The 18,308-nt window shown below is 43.1% G+C and overlaps 1 protein-coding gene across 2 annotated transcripts; it reads right to left on the reverse strand.

Annotated features, from left to right (window-relative positions):
• Positions 1-10,962: 10,962 nt before the first annotated feature.
• On the reverse strand, positions 10,963-16,202 carry LOC109076832 (V-set domain-containing T-cell activation inhibitor 1-like). Of its 2 annotated transcripts, none has more exons than XR_006153196.1 (4): positions 16,120-16,202; positions 14,993-15,033; positions 14,574-14,900; positions 10,963-11,905 (listed from the first exon to the last, which is right to left on the reverse strand). XR_006153196.1 is itself a non-coding variant. In XM_042712003.1 (4 exons), exons 1-4 carry the CDS (start codon positions 15,507-15,509, stop codon positions 11,742-11,744), a joined length of 540 nt encoding a protein of 179 aa, XP_042567937.1. In that variant the 5' UTR covers positions 15,510-15,633; the 3' UTR covers positions 10,963-11,741. The 2 variants fall into 2 exon arrangements, 1 of the variants encoding a protein (XP_042567937.1); XM_042712003.1 differs by lacking the exon at positions 16,120-16,202 and adding an exon at positions 15,502-15,633.
• Positions 16,203-18,308: the final 2,106 nt, after the last annotated feature.

An 18,308-nucleotide genomic window follows, 5' to 3' on the forward strand; every position in this document is an offset into this window, starting at 1 on the left:
ATGGTTCTGGCCCAGTATTATAAATATATGTTTTATTTGACTATACTGCACATAAATATTTCAAAAATTAGAGTGGAATACTATACATCCAACTCTTCTGGCTCAAAGTGCCATGCGTCGATCTACAGATCTAGTACATAAGTGTACATAAGAGTACATAAGTAAGTAAGTAAGGCGTGAGTGTCTTACATTGCATTTGTCAACCCAAACACACCAGGTCAAACACAAACACGAGCACACAAGTGAGATGATCAGAAATGCACTCCAGATATTCATTGATCTTTCTCATATTTAGTTCAGTATATTCTAAACTCCCGAGACACACTTTGAGTTTCACATGCTTTTCACATGTACTCTGACTCTTGATCTTCTACTCTATCTTCAACATTCTTAAAATTTAACATGTTTCTGTTCTCAGTCATTTTGTCTCCGATCATCTGTCTGTCATATCTGGACTTTAGTTCATCAATAAAAGAAATTACAAAAGCTTAGTTTTATTTCTTCATTGGATAAACTACAAAATATTGTGATAAGTTCACTGAACAATAATTTGATAAATAATAATAAAAAAATAAGCTGCTCTTTTCCTTACATCTGATGTGCCATGTGATCCTATCAAATGTGAAATGAACAGCAGTAACAGCCCTGACACCACGAGAGGGGCCCGAGGGGAACTGGACGATCTCAGACACCAGGACAGTTTTCATTTCTCATGTTCTCTGTGTGACCTAGTTTCTGTCTCTTGTTGATTGTGTCATTATGTTCAGGTGTGTCTTGTCAATTACCCTCATTAACATTCCCCTTATAAGTTGAATTCTGTTCAGTGTTTGGTTGTCCAGTCTCGTCGACATGTGTTTCTGCCTTCTCCATATGGATTTCCCCTATGTGGATTATTAAAGACTTTGTATCATCATGTTCCTTGTTTACGTGCTTCTCTCCCGCACCACACCCTGACAGAAGACCGGACCTTAAAAAAATAAAGTGGTGTGCTCCCCTCGTTTTATTTTCTGTTTTGTACGTTTTTCTTTTTGTCATGTTTGATTCTGCCGTTTTCCTCCTCCTGCTGGAGCAGAGGATCCTTTCCCTCGAGGATCATACAAGACTATTTGTGGAAATTGCCAACCCGGACTACTGCCTCTGCACTTTCTTCAAAACCTGCCTGAATGACAAGTGCAGAGCGCGGTTGTCCGGAGACGGTCCTCAGGGGAATTTCGCCGCCTTTGTGGAGTGAGTGCTGGTGTCCTGTGGATCGCCTCTGACTGTGGACATCGCAGATGACATCAGTCCCACTATGGACCCAGAGCCCAGCCCACCATCTCTCCGCTGCGCGGAGCCTAAGCCAGAGCCCACCGTGACCGACGAGCCATCGCCATGGAGAATGACAGAGCTGAGAATCGCCTCAGTGGAGAACGCCATGAACAACAAGAGTGTGGAGGGAAGATCCCACTGCATCATGGCTGTGGGTGAGCGGCGCTCTATGGACAGTAATGAGGATCTTATTAATCTTGATATAAATGCAGACATGTCTGTTCTGCTTCCGCCTTTATCTGAGCTCTCTAGCTACCCTGAACTGTATACATGCCTGGATTTCCCAGCCTCCCTCTCCTGCCTCCTATCATCGATACCACTTCAGCTCTGCCACCGCTGTGTCCTGGCAGCCCCTCAGCTCACCCTGGATTCGCCACGGGTCTGCCATTGTGTATGTGATTCATGCATGTGGGTATTGCTTGTATATTCCTTTGTCTTCTGAGTCCTGGACTTTTGGCCTCATGGATTCTGGATCAGGCATTTGAAACATGGATCCTAGAATATGTCTCCTAGCTCCGTGGCCCGTCAGTCCAACAGCTCTGCCTGGCTCCATTGTCTCTCTGGCTCCGCTTTGGTCTGTCTTCGACCATCTGCTGCCTCGGGACTTCACTCCTCCAGCTTCACCTCATCCCTCTGTCCCTTTGGCTCTGTCAGGCTCCTCCTGCCCTCCGGCTCCACCTCAGTCCTCTGTCGCTCTGGCTCCACTGCGGCTTTCTGGATCCCCGCCTCTGCCTCGGTCTCCGGCGCCATCTGCTCCACCTTGGCCCTCCGGATCCTCTGTGTCGCCTTGGCTCATTGGCTCTACGTCTCTGCCTCGGGCTCCTCCTCCACCTGCTCCGCCGCTGTCAGTCGCCCCCTGGAGTCATCGGCCCTTCCTCCACCATGGCTCCTCCCTCCGTCGGCTCCACCATGGTCCACCATGGTCCACCATCATGGCTGTGGCCTGGGTCCTGCCTGGCTCCTCCTCCTGCTCTGGCCCCCTCCTGTTGTCTTCCTGGCTCCTTCCTCCATCGTCACCTCCCTGGACTCTCTTGGCCGTCTCCAAAGGCCCCCGGAAGGACTCTCTTGGCCGTCCTCCTCCCGGGACTCTGTCCTTTGCTTAAATTTGCAATTGTTTGGTTTTTTTACTTTTCCTTGGCAATGGGTTGCGTCTTTTTGGTTCGGGGGCGATCTGTCACACCCCAGGACTGTTTTCATTCCTCATGTTCTCTGAGTCACCTAGTTTCTGTCTCGTGTTGATTGTGTTGATTGTGTCAACCTTCAAACTTACATGTTACCCTTGGGAGATATCATCAGGAAACATGGTGTTAGCTTTCACTGTTATGCTGATGATACTCAGCTCTATATTTCTTCGTGGCCCGGCGAAACATACCAATTTGAAAAACTAGCGGAATGCATAGTCGATATAAAAAACTGTATGACGAATAATTTCTTACTGCTAAATTCTGAAAAAAAAAAAAAAACAGGTGTTAATTATAGGACCTAAAAACTCTGCATGTAATAACCTAGAACACTGTCTAAGATTTGATGGCTGCTCTGTCAGTACTTCGTCATCAGTTAGGAACCTAGGTGTGCTATTTGATAGCAATCATTTCTTAGAAAGCCACGTTTGTAGCATTTGCAAAACTGTTTTTCCAAAAAAACGTTCCATCTCAAAAATATTTTGTAGTTATTGATATATGTTCTTCAATGTATGTTGAAGTGATGTTATTTTAATCTGTGTTTATGACCTCAAGATTAGATTATTGTTGTGATTTTTTATTGTTGTTTTTTTTGAAGCTTAATAAACAAACTGGTTCAAAATGCAGCAGCTAGAGTTCTTACTAGAACCAGGAAGTATGACCATATTAGCCCAGTTCTGTCAACACTGCACTGGCTACCTATTAAACATCGTATAGATTTTAAAATTTTACCTATTACTTATAAAGCTGTCACGGAGTCACCAGTAACACCTGCCACACCATCAGAGTCCAATCACCCGACTCTGCCCATCTGCTCATTATCACCAGATTACTGAAGTCACCACAAACACCTGCACCCCGATCATCACACTGCCACTTCTTAAGCCCACACTTTCCTTTTCCACTCTCTGTCTGGTCTCGTCAGAGAGTTCACTGACTCTACTCTCTGTGCTACCCTAGGAATCATCTGGAATACCTGAACGTCTGATCTTCCTGCTTACACTACCATCATCTGTCATCCGTGTCCCCTGTCAGTTTTCCTCCTGTGGTGGTCCACCCTTCGGCTGTACAGCAAGTATCCTCAAGGTCATCCACCTTAACAATCCCACTCTGCTCTCCAAATTCCTCTGCAAGACCTGTGTGATACCATCTTCTGTCTCCATATCTCAAATAAAACCTCCTACTTACCGGCATACCCTGTTGTCTCTCTCTTCAGTTTTTTGTGACAGAAGACCAGACCAACTGTATGCAAAGAGCTGTTTGGATTTGGAAGAGGACCCTTTCACGGGTCCTCCTCGTCTCCCGAGCACTGCACAACCTGGGCGATCCACCTTGTCCTTCACTCTCCTTCAATGCCCTGCCCCCCCCTCTCACAGTCCCATGGCCCGCCCTGCAACAATGGGCGGGAGGCGAGGGGTTTTGAGGCTGCACATCTACACCGGTGGTCAGGCATCTACTTTTTGAGCTGCAAGACCATGCCTTGCCTACTCGGGTTTTTTTTCTAGATCGCTTATTTGATTCTCACTCCTCTCTGGTTGAAAGCCCTCCCCATTCCATTTGCCCCCTTCCTACTGAGCTACTAAGACGCCTATTTGAAATCTCCCTCCCTCCGCGTCCCCTCCTCCAATGGGCCCCCTGCCAGTCCCCCAATTCGGGCGGGCCTAAAAATTGGGCACCCCCCCTCCACTTCCGCTCATGGGAAGGGCCCTTTCGCCACCACACTTTCCAAGGAAGTTTTTGGCCCTTCTACCATCCACACCTCCGCTCTCTCCACCATTATCAGCTTGGTCAACCGCCTTTCCATCAAGGAAAAGTGGACCAGATTACTGAAGTCACCACACCTGCACCCGACTCATCACTGCCACATTCTTAAGCCCACACCTTCGCTTCACTCTCTGTCTTGGTCTCGTCAGAGGATTCACGGACTCTTACTCTCTGTGCGACCCTAGGAAATCATCTGAATACCTGAACGGTCCTGATCTTCCTGCTTACCTACCATCATCTGTCATCCGTGTCCTGTCAGTTCCTCCTGTGTCCACCCTTGGCTGTACAGCAAGTATCCTACAAGTCATCCACGTTAACATCCCACTCTGCTCCAATTCCTCTGCAAAGACTGTGTGCTACCATCTTCTGTCTCCATATCTCAATAAACCTCTACGTACCGGCATACCCTGTTGTCTCTATCTCTTCAGTTTGTGGACAGACGACCAGACCAAACTGTATGCAAAGAGCTGTGGATTGGGAAGAGGACCCTTCACGGGTCTCTCTCCCCGAGCAAGCACAACCTGGCGATCAACCTTGTCTTCACTCTCCTTCAACTGCCTGCCTTCTCACAGGTCCCATGGCCCGACCTGCAACATACACCGGTGAGGCGGAGGGTTGCAGCGGGTTTTACTACTATGTTCACTTACTTTGAGATGCACGTACATGCCTTCCCTACTGAGCGTACTAAGATCGCCTATTTGATCTCCTTCCTCTCTGGTTCCCGCCCTCAATGGGCTCAGTCAATCTGGGAGGCGGAATGGGCCCCCTCACTCGCTCATGGGAGGCCTTCGCACCCACTTCAAGGAAGTTTTTGGCCTCAACCACCTCGCTCTCTCCATCCATGATCAGTTGTACCCGCCTTCATCAAGGAAAGTGGACCGTGAGTGAATATGCTTTACCATTTCCGCACTCTAGCCGCCAAACTGTGGATGGAATGAAACTGCGTATCACTGCTTTCGTCAAGGGACTGAATCCTACCATCCGCCATCAAGTGGCGTGTATGATGATGTCATCGGCTTAGAGAACTTCATTCAGTGTACCATTCGCATCTCTCAAGTCTCCCCGCCTGTGCTCTGGACCAAACCGCTGCGCACCCTCTGCCTCCACACACCATCTATAACCCTTCCAGCACCTGAGCCTATGCAAATCGACACATACCATCTCACTGCTGGTTGAACGGCAATGACGCATTCACAATGGCCTCTGCCTCTACTGGCGGTTCGAAGGACATCTCCTCTTGCAGTGCCCAGTGCGACCAACCACGCCCAGCGGTGAGTACAATCCAGATTTCTCTATAATATCACCATTGTCACGTACTCCAGTCATGATAGTGAGCCCGTTCCCACTCTGTCTTAGCGGATGCGCTCATTGACACCGGCTCCTCAGGGAACTTCATCTCCCACCAACTCCTCAAGAAGCTCAGTCTCCTGAGGAGAAGGATCACGAAGAAGTTAGCGATCCACACCATCTTGGGTAAACCCCTGGGCCGTGGTCAAGTCTGTCATCAATCCCCCATAGTCTCACTACGCATTGGATGTCTCCATCAGGAGGAGATTTCATTTCTGGTGCTGGGAGGGGTCCACCGCGGATATCATCCTGGGACGCCCGTGGATGTCAGAACACTCCCTGCAAGTCAACTGGACCACTGGGGAAATTATACAATGGGGTGGAATCCTGATCTTTATCTTGTCTATTTACCTGTCATCAAGATCTGTCATCAGAAACCCTCTCCTGATTGATTCCCACTCTTCTTCTCATTCTTCATCTCAAACTCCACGTTGATCGAAAGTCCCCAAAAAATCCTGCCAATCCAACAAGAGAGATTCCCCTTGAGTACTGGGCGTTCCAGGGGACGTGTTCAGCAAACAAACAGGCGAGGACAGTTACACAACCTCATCGGCCATGGGACTGCCACCATTGAACCTGCTGCCCATGGATGGAGCCCACACCACCCAAGGGCGGATCTATCCCCTGTCCATCCCGGAGCAGAAAGCCATGGATGGAGTATATCCAAGGAAGGGCCTTTTACAACAACGGTTCATTCGACCATTCCACTTCCCCTGCATCCCAGTCCAGTTTCTTCTTTGTGGGAAAAAAGGACGGAGGCTTGAGGCCGTGCATTGACTACCGTGCACTCAATGAACAAACGGTCAAATTCCGCTATCCCCTTCCTCTGGTCCCAACTGCTCTGGAACAACTATGTGGGGCTAAAATCTTCACCAAACTGGATCTAAGAAGTGCATACAATCTCATACGCATCCGAAAAGGCGACGAGTGGAAAACTGCATTCATTACTCCATCCGGGCACTATGAATATTCTTGTTATGCCCTATGGGCTGTCCAACTCTCCATCTGTATTTTCAAGCCTTCATGAACGAGGTGTTCCGTGAGTTTCTGCATCAATTCGTGATTGTGTACATTGATGACATCTTAATCTTCTCCAAGAGCTTACCGGAACACCATCACCACGTCTGTCAAGTCCTGCAGAGACTCAGAGATCATCAGCTGTTCCTGAAGTTGGAAAAGTGTGAGTTCCACCGTACCACTGTTCACTTCCTCGGCTATGTAATCAGCCCACAAGGGATCCAAATGGACCAGAGGAAGGTGGGGGACACCATCAGGAACTGGTCACAACCCACCACCATCAAAAAGACCTCCAGAGATTCTTAGGATTTGCAAACTTCTACCGTCGTTTTATTCATCAATACAGTATCATCAGTTCACACACTCACCTCTCTCCTGAAAGGATCGGCCCAAGTCTCTGTCCTGGAACCCAGCTGCCACTCAAGCCTTCCAACAACTGAAGAACGCCTTCTGTTCGGCTCCCATCCTGGTCCATCCCAATCCGGACCTCCCCTTCGTGGTAGAAGTGGACGCCTCATCGACCGGAGTGGGAGCTATTCTATCACAGCAGCAGGGGAAGCCTCCAGTACTCCATCCATGTGCCTTCTATTCCAAGAAACTGTCCCCGGCGGAGCGTAATTACGACATCGGTAATCTGGAACTTCTGGCTATTAAGATGGCTTTCGAGGAATGGAGACACTGGCTGGAGGGAGCACACCATCAAGTCGAAGTCATTACGGACCACCATAACCTCAAATATCTTCAGGAAGCCAAGCGTCTAAATCCTCGCCAAGCCCGATGGGCCCTCTTCTTCACTCGTTTCAACTTCCGAGTTACATACCGTCCAGGAGGCAAGAACCTTAAAGCAGACGCCCTCTCCTTTCTTCATGCGCCTGAGCCCGAAGTATCACCTCCAGAAGCTATACTCCCTCCAGCCATTATCGTTAGTCCCATCGAATGGGCAATGGAGGATCGTATCCGGGAAGCCACCCGTTCTGAGCCAGCTCCGCCGGGAGGTCCAGAGGGACGGATATATGTTCCATCATCACTACGCCTGTCCCTCATGGACTCAGTTCACACGTCTCCGGGCTCTGGACATCCAGGCAGCCAGCAAACCCTCTTGCTCCTTCGTAACTGGTTCTGGTGGCCCACCATCGCGCAGGATGTCTCCCAGTACATTCATGGATGCTCAGTCTGTGCCATCTCCAATACTCCACGACAACTCCCTGAAGGGAAGCTGAAGCCACTGCCCATACCACGTCGTCCATGGTCCCATCTGGGCGTCGACTTTATGACCGATCTCCCACCTTCAGACTCACACACTGGTATCCTGATCGTGGTCGACCGCTTCTCCAAGGCATGCAAAACTCATCCCATTAAAAGGTCTTCCCACTGCCTTTGAAACTGCCAACCTACTAATTCCACCATGTATTCCGTCACTTTGGTCTACCAGAAGACATTGTATCAGACAGAGGTCCCCAATTCATCTCCCGAGTCTGGCATGCTTTCTTCAGATTACTCAGAGTCTCAGTCAGCCTATCTTCGGGGTACCATCCTCAATCCAATGGTCAGACTGAGCGCAAGATTCAGGAGATCGGAAGATACCTGCGAACGTACTGCCACCAGAAACCAAGGCAGCTGGAACCGCTTCCTCCCATGGGCCGAGTATGCAACAGAACTCACTACGCCAAGGACACCACCGGTTTAACACCGTTTCAGTGCATACTCGGGGTACCAGCCTCCTCTCTTCCCCTGGTCAGGAGAGCCGTCAGAGGTCCCCCAGCGGTCAACAACCTGGCTCGAAGCGGAGTGAGAGGGTATGGGACTCAGCACACATCCATCTCCAGCGAGCAAGCGAGCAGTGCGAAGACACCAGAGCCAGGCCGACACCAGGAGAGGAGATACACCCCAGTACCAACCAGGTCAAAAGGTCTGGCTCTCCACCAGCGACATCCATCTTCGCCTGCCCTGTCGAAAGCTGAGTCCCCGCTATATAGGTCCCTTCACCATTGAGAGGCAGGTCAACGAGGTCACCTACCGTCTTCACCTTCCCTCACACTACCGGATCGCACCATCATTTCATGTCTCATTGTTAAAACCCTTCACTGACCCTCTTGTTTCTCCTTCCCCAGGACCTGATGGTGTTGACGTACCTCCTCCTCCCGAAGTCGTAGAGGAAGAGTCAATTCACCGTGTGCAGGAGATCCTGGATTCCCGTTGGCGGGGCCGCCGCCTGGAGTATCTGATAGACTGGGAGGGATATGGTCCCGAAGAACGCTCTTGGGTCCCTAGGGACAACATCCTGGACCCATCCCTCCTCACCCAGTTCCACAACTCCCATCCCAACCGCCCTGCGCCGAGAGGTCGAGGCCGACCCCGTCGACGGGTAACGCGGGCGTCAGGAGCCGCCCGTGGAGGGGGGGTACTGTCACGGAGTCACCAGTAACACCTGCCACACCATCAGAGTCCAATCACCCTACTCTGCCCATCTGCTCATTATCACCAGATTACTGAAGTCACCACACCTGCACCCGATCATCACTGCCACTTCTTAAGCCCACACTTCCTTTCACTCTCTGTCTGGTCTCGTCAGAGATTCACTGACTCTACTCTCTGTGCTACCCTAGGAATCATCTGAATACCTGAACGTCTGATCATCCTGCTTACCTACCATCATCTGTCATCCATGTCCTGTCAGTTCCTCCTGTGTCCACCCTTCGGCTGTACAGCAAGTATCCTCAAGTCATCCACTTAACATCCCACTCTGCTCCAATTCCTCTGCAAGACTGTGTGATACCATCTTCTGTCTCCATATCTCAAATAAACCTCTACTTACCGGCATACCCTGTTGTCTCTCTCTTCAGTTCGTGACAAAAGCCCTGAATGGCATTAGTATGTTTCTCTCTTATTCCGAGGTCACCGTAACCACCAGATCCAGTTTGTATCCAGATCAGATGGTCACTGCAGTCACCCGGATCCAGTACGTATCCAGATCAAATGGTGGATCAGCACCTAGAAAGGACCTCTACAGCCCTGAAAGACAGTGGAGACCAGGACAACTGAGCCCCAGATACAGATCCCCTGTAAACACCTTGTCTCAGACCGGGACAAGACCACAGGAACCTGTTGAGTCCTCTGCACAATGTGACATTGCTGCAGCCTGGAATTGAACTGCTGGTTTCGTCTGGCCAGAGAAGATCCAAACGCAGGCAATGCAAATTTGTTGCGGAGCATTCAGGTCATCTCCTATGGTATCATTGAAATGGGAGAAATGCCCCTAGAGTTATGCAGACTTCAGCTGATGATGACATACTGGACTAGCATTAAGGGTCACTCAGAAAGTCACACAGTCAAGAATATTTTAATAAGAAAATGTTGGGAGTATGAATGTAAAGAATTTGCAAGTTTTGGTTGGATTGTTGGGAAGGAAGCACAGAGAATGGGTCTAGATGAGATTGATATTGCACCATAAGTGGTGACTCCGGCGATACCTCTCTGGTTGTTTCCAATGCCATTTGTTGATTTAAACATTCAGAAAGAGATAAAAAGCATCGACATGAACATCCCAATAAATTCAGTTTTGCAACAATACATAAAACAAACATATTATTCAGTATTGCACATATGCACAGATTGATCTAAAGACCCAAATTGAAAAGAAATGGCAAAAAAGTTGAAAGAAAGAAAGAAAATGAAAGAAAGGGGAGGCATTTATTTAAGATCCAGGAGCGTGTTGGTAAAGAGAGAGTAAGTTATGGAAATTGAAGGAAGGATGTTATCTTATCTAGATTGAGAATAGGACATGTGGCATTAAATAACAGTTTGCACATAATAGGGAAACATGAAACAGGAAATTGTGATAAATGTGGACAACCAGAAATGGTTGAGCATGTTCTTTTAATATGCATAGTGTATGAAAGGGAAAAACATCAGATGTTCCAAGAACTGGAACTGATGGGAATTAATAGTATATCTCTAAAGACACTTTTAGGTTATGGGGTAATGCAATCAAGAGTGTATGGAGAATTGTTTAAGTATTTTAAAAAGACAAGATTAATGGAAAGAGTTTGAAGCTTTGAATTTTGTATTTACTGTATATATATTATGTATACAATTTTTGGTTTATTTTATTATTATTATTTTTTAATCTTTAATATTTGAATAATTCATAGCTGAATCGTGTTTGTTTCACACTCCAGACCAGTAGGTTGCGGACATGCACCTTTAACGTTGGTTTGCCAGTCCGCCAAAAAATCAGAGAGAAGAAGAAGACACAAAACATGATTTAAACAAAAAGTTAATTGACAGTGTTATCTGTAGAGTCACAGACATAAACATTAAGTATCTGAAATGCAAAAATGTTGGAAATTATTTATTTTCGCATTGGTTGAACTTTATATCTCTTAATGACATTTAGTACAGAACAATAACAACTACAGTACTGAAAAAATCCAGTCATTAAACTCCTTTAATGTAATAATTTGTCTGTTATTAAAACAGACATGTTGACCTGCTTTATCAACGGAACAATGTTTCTGAAAACACCAGTAATCATTGCAAAACAAAAAACACAACAAAAGTCAAGGGTCAAGAGCCTAACTAAAACACTGATCTCCATGATGATAACCTCAACCGAAACATTTTCAATAAGAGATTAACGTCTTAACCTCTGTTAATTCTCAATAAGAACCTCTGTAGATGTGTGACAGAAATAAATTCAATCTGGTTAGTAATAATTGAAGCTGGAAATGCTGTTTGTGGAGTTGTTTAATCAGATCTTGAGAGATGTTCTTATAACAAAAATCTGTTTAGCTGGGTTCATACCAAATTTTACATATTAGAAGTTAGTGCAGTCTGACCAAATTCTGCACTGATTAGCATTCAAATTAAGGTCAGCACCATTACTCAGCAAACAAAGACTGACATGTCCAGAAATAACTGTCACATTATCCAAAAATGTACTTATGTGTTGATAATCACAGAATATTTACATTACAAGGTGAACAAAAGAGAGAAGGCAGATACTTCATGCCTCCATGTTTAATGCAAATTCTCCTGCCACTGCTGCAAGAAAGTAAAGCTATTTATTTAACTACTTCATCATGATTATCAGCCTGATTTATACTGATTCAAGAGTGGCCAAACTCATGCCTTTTCCAGCTGCCCTCTGGCTGCTTGGGTACTTTTTTCTAAAGAAAACATAACCAATAATACAGGTAATATAATGCAAATCAAGAGCAAAGGCAGTGATGGCCCCTTTTCCTCCTGTTCTGTTCCTCCTTGGTTTCCTTGTTTAGTGGATATTGATCCTGAAAAAAAAGAACAAAGAAATTTTTTTTTACAGAAAATATTACCTCACTGTGATAAAGGATCCATCTATAATTTATATACATCAGCATTCAGACTGAAGCATCATGGGTGAACTTCAGATATTGGATCAAATACTTGCAGAATTTAGATTTTAAAATGAACAGCTTTGTTTAAATTAAAAACTTAATAATAATACATTTTATTTGTAATGCACTTTTCTTAAACCCAAAGCGCTACAGTAATAAAGTAATAAATAAAATAAAATAAAAACACCAAAAGCAATACAACAATTCATTAGACAAAGACAGTCTTAAATAAATGTGTCTTAATCAACTTTTTAAAATAACCCAACGTTGGTGCATTTCTGACGGGAGCAGAGGAAGGACATTCCATAGCTTAGGGGCTTTGTATTAAAAGCGCTCTTTCCCCCATGGTCTTTAGGCTTACATGATGGCTGGTGAAGTGAAAGAGAGTTAGTAGAGCGAAGAGAGCGTGATGGAGTATAAGGACTGATGAGATCACAAAGATACTCAGGTGCAGTCCCATGAAGTGCCTTGTATGTTAAAATAAGAATTTTAAAATCAATTCTCGCATTTACGAGAAGCTAGTGTAATTGTGAAAGAACCGGTGTAATGTGTTCACGAGGAGAAGTACAAGTGAGCACACGAGCGGCAGAATTTTGTATATACTGAAGCTTGCTTAACGACTTAGCTGGAAGGCCAGAGAACAAGGCATTTCAGTAATCTAACCTAGTTGTTATGAAGGCATGTATAAGCCTTTCTGTGTCTGCAAAAAAGAGAAAAGGTCTAAGTTGAGCTATGTTTCTCAGGTGGAAAAATGCAGTTTTAGAGATGTGTTTTATGTGTGCTTCAAATGATAATTTGTGGATCAAAAATGACACCAAGATTTCGCACCTGTGAAGTGGGGATTACTGTACAGGAATCAAACAATCAAACTGATCTGCTCGGCCTTACGAGTAGCTGCCACTGTACCAATCTGCATCAGTTCGTTTTTTTGGAGCCATTCAGCTTCAGGAAGTTGTTATGCATCCAGATACTGATCTCTGCTACTAAACAAACCACGCACACGCTATTAATGAGCAATGGACATCAGGACTAGTGGTGACTGTAAATCTGCGTATCATCCGCATAGCAGTGATACCCAAGACCATGTTTCCTAATGATCTGCCCAAGTGGATGCAATATATAAATGTTAAATAATATTGGACCCAATACTGAACCCTGAGGAACTCCCTGTCGAACAGGCACGGTATCTGAATTGTAGTTACCTAAGCCAACGAACTGGGCACGATTCGTTAAATAAGACCGAAACCAATTGAGGACAGCTCCAGAAAGACCCAACCAATTTTTCAGCCTGTCAAGCAGAAGAGAGTGACATATAGTGTCAAAAGCAGCACTGAGGTCTAACCAAGACCAAAATACTGCATGCACCGGAATCCGCCGCGATAAGAAGATCATTTACGACCCTAATTAAAGCGGGTTTCAGTACTATGCCCTCTTCTGAACCCAGATTGAAAAGGGTTCAAAGAGACTGTTCAGAGCTAGGTGATTATTTAACTGAACAGCCACCAACACGCTCAAGAACTTTAGCAAGAATGGGAGGTTAGAAATCGGCCTGTAATTGGATAAATCAGAAACATCACAACCAGTCTTCTTAGGAACTGGTGTAATGGCAGCTATTTTTAGTTCTGGAGGAACAATTCCAGAAGTCAATGACAAGTTCACAATTGCAGTCATAAAAGGGCAGATTGATGCAAGGCAGTCATAACGAACACCGAAGAAGGGAACCGGAATCATAATACTGGTTGTAGAGGTTCATGGACTTCACTGTACTTATAATAAAATCATCTCCGACCATTTCAAAGTTTTGAAAAGGTAGTAGTTGGGAAGTTTGAAGGCTGGATATTAACTAGCTCAAGAGGAGCGGATGGTATTTAAAGTGCTATATATACCCTCAACCTTACCGGTGAAATAATGAAGAAACTTATTACACTGGTCAACAGAGGAATCAACAACGGCCTTAGTTGGTTTGAGAAGCTGTCAACAGTCCTTAAACAGCGATTTAGAATTTGTTGCAGCGTTACCAATGATGCTTGAATAGTAGCTCTTACGTGCAGTATTCAAAGCAGAATGATAAGCAGACTGTTGTTCAGTGTAAAGAAGCCTGTGCACTGTCAGGCCAGATTTTTTGTACTGCCGTTCTAATTGTCTTCCGGCGGCTTTCATTAAACGTAAATCCGGGGTAAACCATGGACAGGGTTTCCTAAAAGTAACAAGCCGTTCTCGCACAGGTGCGAACTCATCCAAAAGTGAGGAAAGCATGGAATTATAGTGCCTCACGGAGTTAGTAGTGGGAAGCCCAGAGACAAAAGTCGAAAAAACAGTGAAGTCCATGTGCTTGATGTTACAAAATTTGATAGTGCGCTCAGAAATGGATCGTGAAGACATAACATTTATGTCAAAAGTAATAAGTCTATGGTCACTTATACTCATGTCGATACTATCCAGAGATTGGATACCAACACCAGCAGAACATACCACATCCAATATTTGGCCCAGCCTATGAGTCGGAAAAGTAACATGCTGTTTAAAGTCAAAACCATCCAAAATGTCCAAAAAGTAGCCCTAATCAACTAGTTTCACATACCATTGATGATCAGCTGTACAGTCTGATATTCAGATGAGTGTGTGATGTAACAGATGTATTGTCCTGCATCAGTGTGTTGAAGATTGTTCAGTTTGATGGAGAAGTTTCCTCTCAGATACTCCTGAGGGAAAGATTCAGTTCTGTTCTTGTACTCTGGAACCTGTGTCACTGTTGAATTACTGTGTGGAATTATATCAAATACAATTTTGCTGCCATTGTGTCTCCAGCTCACATCAATGTCTTGAAGTTTATGATCATGTTGAGCTGAAGAACACAGTAGGACAACAGAACCACCAATAAAACCCTCTACTGCAACCTGCAGACACACTGAAATCACACAAACTTTAAATGTAAACACACAGTCTGGTATTAATACCTGTGGCATGAATTTAACTCTTATATATAGTTTTTGTACTCACCTTTGTTTATCAGCACAGCAAATACACAGATGAAGCAGCAGCTGCAGAAACAGAAAAAGTCTATTTAACTTACTTTAGCTCAACTTTAACTTCAACTTAGCAAGAAGTAACTTGTTTTTGAAGAGCACAGTCTTCACCTATTTTACTCTACTGGTAAAACCTTGATTTCACTGTAAGACTGAGCAAATCATACTACTATCAACTAAACTACACATAAAACACAAACATGAAACACAAAAGATTATAATCCAAAATGCTAACTGCTATCAACTAAATCAAAATAACAGTTATAGCAGATCAACCTGGTAATCAGGTTTATAATATTTTGTTTATTGTATTCATGATGATTAAGAGTTTTGCTGTTTTTAATTCTAGTATAAATGAAGCATTTGTCAACCCAGACACAGGAGGCCAAACACAAACACGAGCAACAAGCTACATCAGCCTTTCACTTCCGAGAAGTACGTGTTTCTCCAAACAGCGCTTTATTCAGAATTCATCAAACATACCTGTTCATGGTGCTGGTTCAATATTATCAATATACTGTATGATTTATTTGACTATATTGCTCATAAATATTTCTGAAATTAGAGTGAAATACTACTTTTTCAACTCTTCCGGCTCAATGTGACATGCGTAGTTCTATAGATGTTGTCAGACGTCAAGTGTATGTAAGTACGTAAGACATGAGTGTCAACAACCGTTACCAGGTGAAATGATCAGAAACACATTCGAGATTAAAGATGTGCCCTTTAAGATATTCACTAAATTTACCCATGCAATGTATCATTATCAAAATTCATAAAAAACAACAATAACTGCACTTTTTGTACAATCGGAACAATTGGCTTATTTGATTTATAACAGTAATTTTGGTCTAATTTGTTTTATTATTTGCCCCAAGAAATTTAAATTATCAGCTGCTCTAAAAGATGTTATATATTCTTCAACACACAGAAGCAAAATGTTTGAGTTTGCCGTGAGCCCCTATTTTTTTGTATGGTAAATATCACATCCACAAACAAAAAAATAAAAATTTCAGACCTAGCTTAATTGTAAATAATCCTTAATAGAAACTGAGTCATTGAAAAAATCTTAAATGTCAATCAAATCTAAAAGAATGATACCTTGTTAAACTTTATGGAGAAACTCTTTGCATGGTAACGTCCTTGCTGTACATCACCAAATACTTTGGATCTTGGATCTGTTGCTAGAAAAAATGAAGAAATGATTGTTGTTAATATTTCTTTTCTTTTCTTATTTTCTGTTTTATTCATTTACTTGTTTATTTTCATCTACGTTCTGTCTGGTTAATTAATGTGTCTCTTTTAAAGTAATCCCTCCCTGTATGTCTGTAGAAACATGTTATAAGATTCATCTGTTTCATTAATTAATTAATTAATTAAAAAAAGAAATAAAGAACTGCACTCTAGATATTCGTTTCTTCAGCATTTTTAAGATTCTTAAGACACAAGTTGACTATCACATGTTTTTTTTTTTACACATGACTCTTGATCTTCTACTGAATTTTCACCATTAGTAATAATGGACATTTTTTCTGATCTCAGTTGTCTTGAATAATCTGTCTGATCTTTAGTTCATCGATAAAATAAATGACAAAAGCTTAGTTTTTCTTCATTGGTTAGACTACAAATTACTGTGCAAAGTTCACTGAACAATAATTAGTTTGGATATATAATGATAAAAATAAGCTGGTCTTTTCCATATATCTGATGTGCCATCCCATAAGTGAAATGAACAGCAGTAAATGAAATGAGTTAATGTACTCAGACTATGCGATTGAAGCTTCTGCCATAAAATTCTTCTGTATTTTGTATCCTGTTCCTTGAGTCAAATATGTATCTTATATGTCCCTGCTGCCTCACTCTGCCCTACAGAGAAAAATGAAAGAGAGATATTTGAATACAACAAGGAAATACAGCCTGGCTTTTTCACAAATTTGCCTTTCAAATGGTTACCTGTTTTCTTTTTCTTATAGCTGAGCTCAATCCATAAAGTTCCTCTCTCTTGTTTTGATCCTGACACATTGTTCAGTTGCTGTAAGAAGGTAATATTTACAGACGTTCTCGTAATAGGAAAGACTCATAGAGACTTTCAGAGATGAGAAGGCGAGTGGACAAGTACAGTCTGTTTTTGCGGTTTTGATTCAAATCACCAAGACATCCTCATTCTGATCTAAAGAGAAAGCAAAAGAAAGAGAAACCAAAAGTTTCACACGCACAACCTTGTCTTGAAATTGTCTTACAAGCCTTGTTTGTTTATAGGCTACAGTATCAGCATGCAGGTTTGGTTGCTAGTTTTAAATCAGATGAACTTTCTGAATTCAAATATCCGTTTTTTTAAATGTTTTAAAAACACTTTTTCTTGGTTATTTTAACATTAAAGAACATTATATTTTACCATTCTTCAAACATAATGGGAATTTTACTTCTGAATCAAGTAACATTTGAACATCCAACATGAACATCCAACTACAGTAAATGTTTCAGGTATAAACGCTCCATGAACACTGCTAACATTTTGTGAAACGGAAACTTTTTAAAGACCAGATAACTTTGAACAAATGTTTTATTAATGTTACTGGAAGAATGTTCGTTCATAACTTTTTTCATTGTACATCTAATACATAAATATGTTTTATACTGAAACATATTTATTTTTATTCAGAATATCAGCCAATCTGAATCAATATGACACACTTTGTGTTGATTTACACTCATTGTTATGCTTTTTATTAACAGATCTGAATGTAACAGTTGCTCTTTGCACATGAGAACTCTGACCTGACAGATGCTAAAAACATGAACTCAATGAAATATGAAAACAAACTGTTGTTGTGTCTGGTTGTTTTTGTGATTAACATCTCACTGTCCTTCCGGCTTCAGAATGAAGCGATCAGATGAGATGTGAGTCATGATGGGGCTGAAAAAATGTCTTGATTTTGCATCATTTTTGATCAGGTTTGTTAAACCCTCAGGACTATTACTGTAACTGCACAGGAATGCTATTATCTTAAAGATCCTTTACTTTTCACTAGATGGCGAAGACGAGATCTAGCAGCGATATGGGATTTGAGCAATGTGGAGCTGCTTGTTTGTAAATGTCTCATGACGTCATAATACACTGGAAGATATCAGTATCACAAAAATAAATAAATAAATAAATAAATAAATAAATAAATAAATAATAAAAAAAGAGGTCCAAAGATTTTTCAAATGGGCTTTGAGTTTTTTCTTGATGTCACCATTGTTGAGATTCATATGCTGCTGCTTGATGTCTGTGGGTGTCTAAACAA

Source organism: Cyprinus carpio, chromosome A22 (genome assembly GCF_018340385.1).
Source record: "Cyprinus carpio isolate SPL01 chromosome A22, ASM1834038v1, whole genome shotgun sequence".
In the NCBI taxonomy this organism is placed as follows: Eukaryota; Metazoa; Chordata; class Actinopteri; order Cypriniformes; family Cyprinidae; genus Cyprinus; species Cyprinus carpio.

Bases quoted from the DNA above. Each gene is read 5' to 3' on its own strand.
- LOC109076832 (XM_042712003.1), bottom strand. The intron at 14,901-14,992 runs GTGAGTACAAAA...GTGTGATTTCAG, and splicing joins TGCTGTGCTGATAAACAAAG to TGTGTCTGCAGGTTGCAGTA. The intron at 11,906-14,573 runs GTATGTGAAACT...CTTTTTTTTCAG, and splicing joins TGTACAGCTGATCATCAATG to GATCAATATCCACTAAACAA.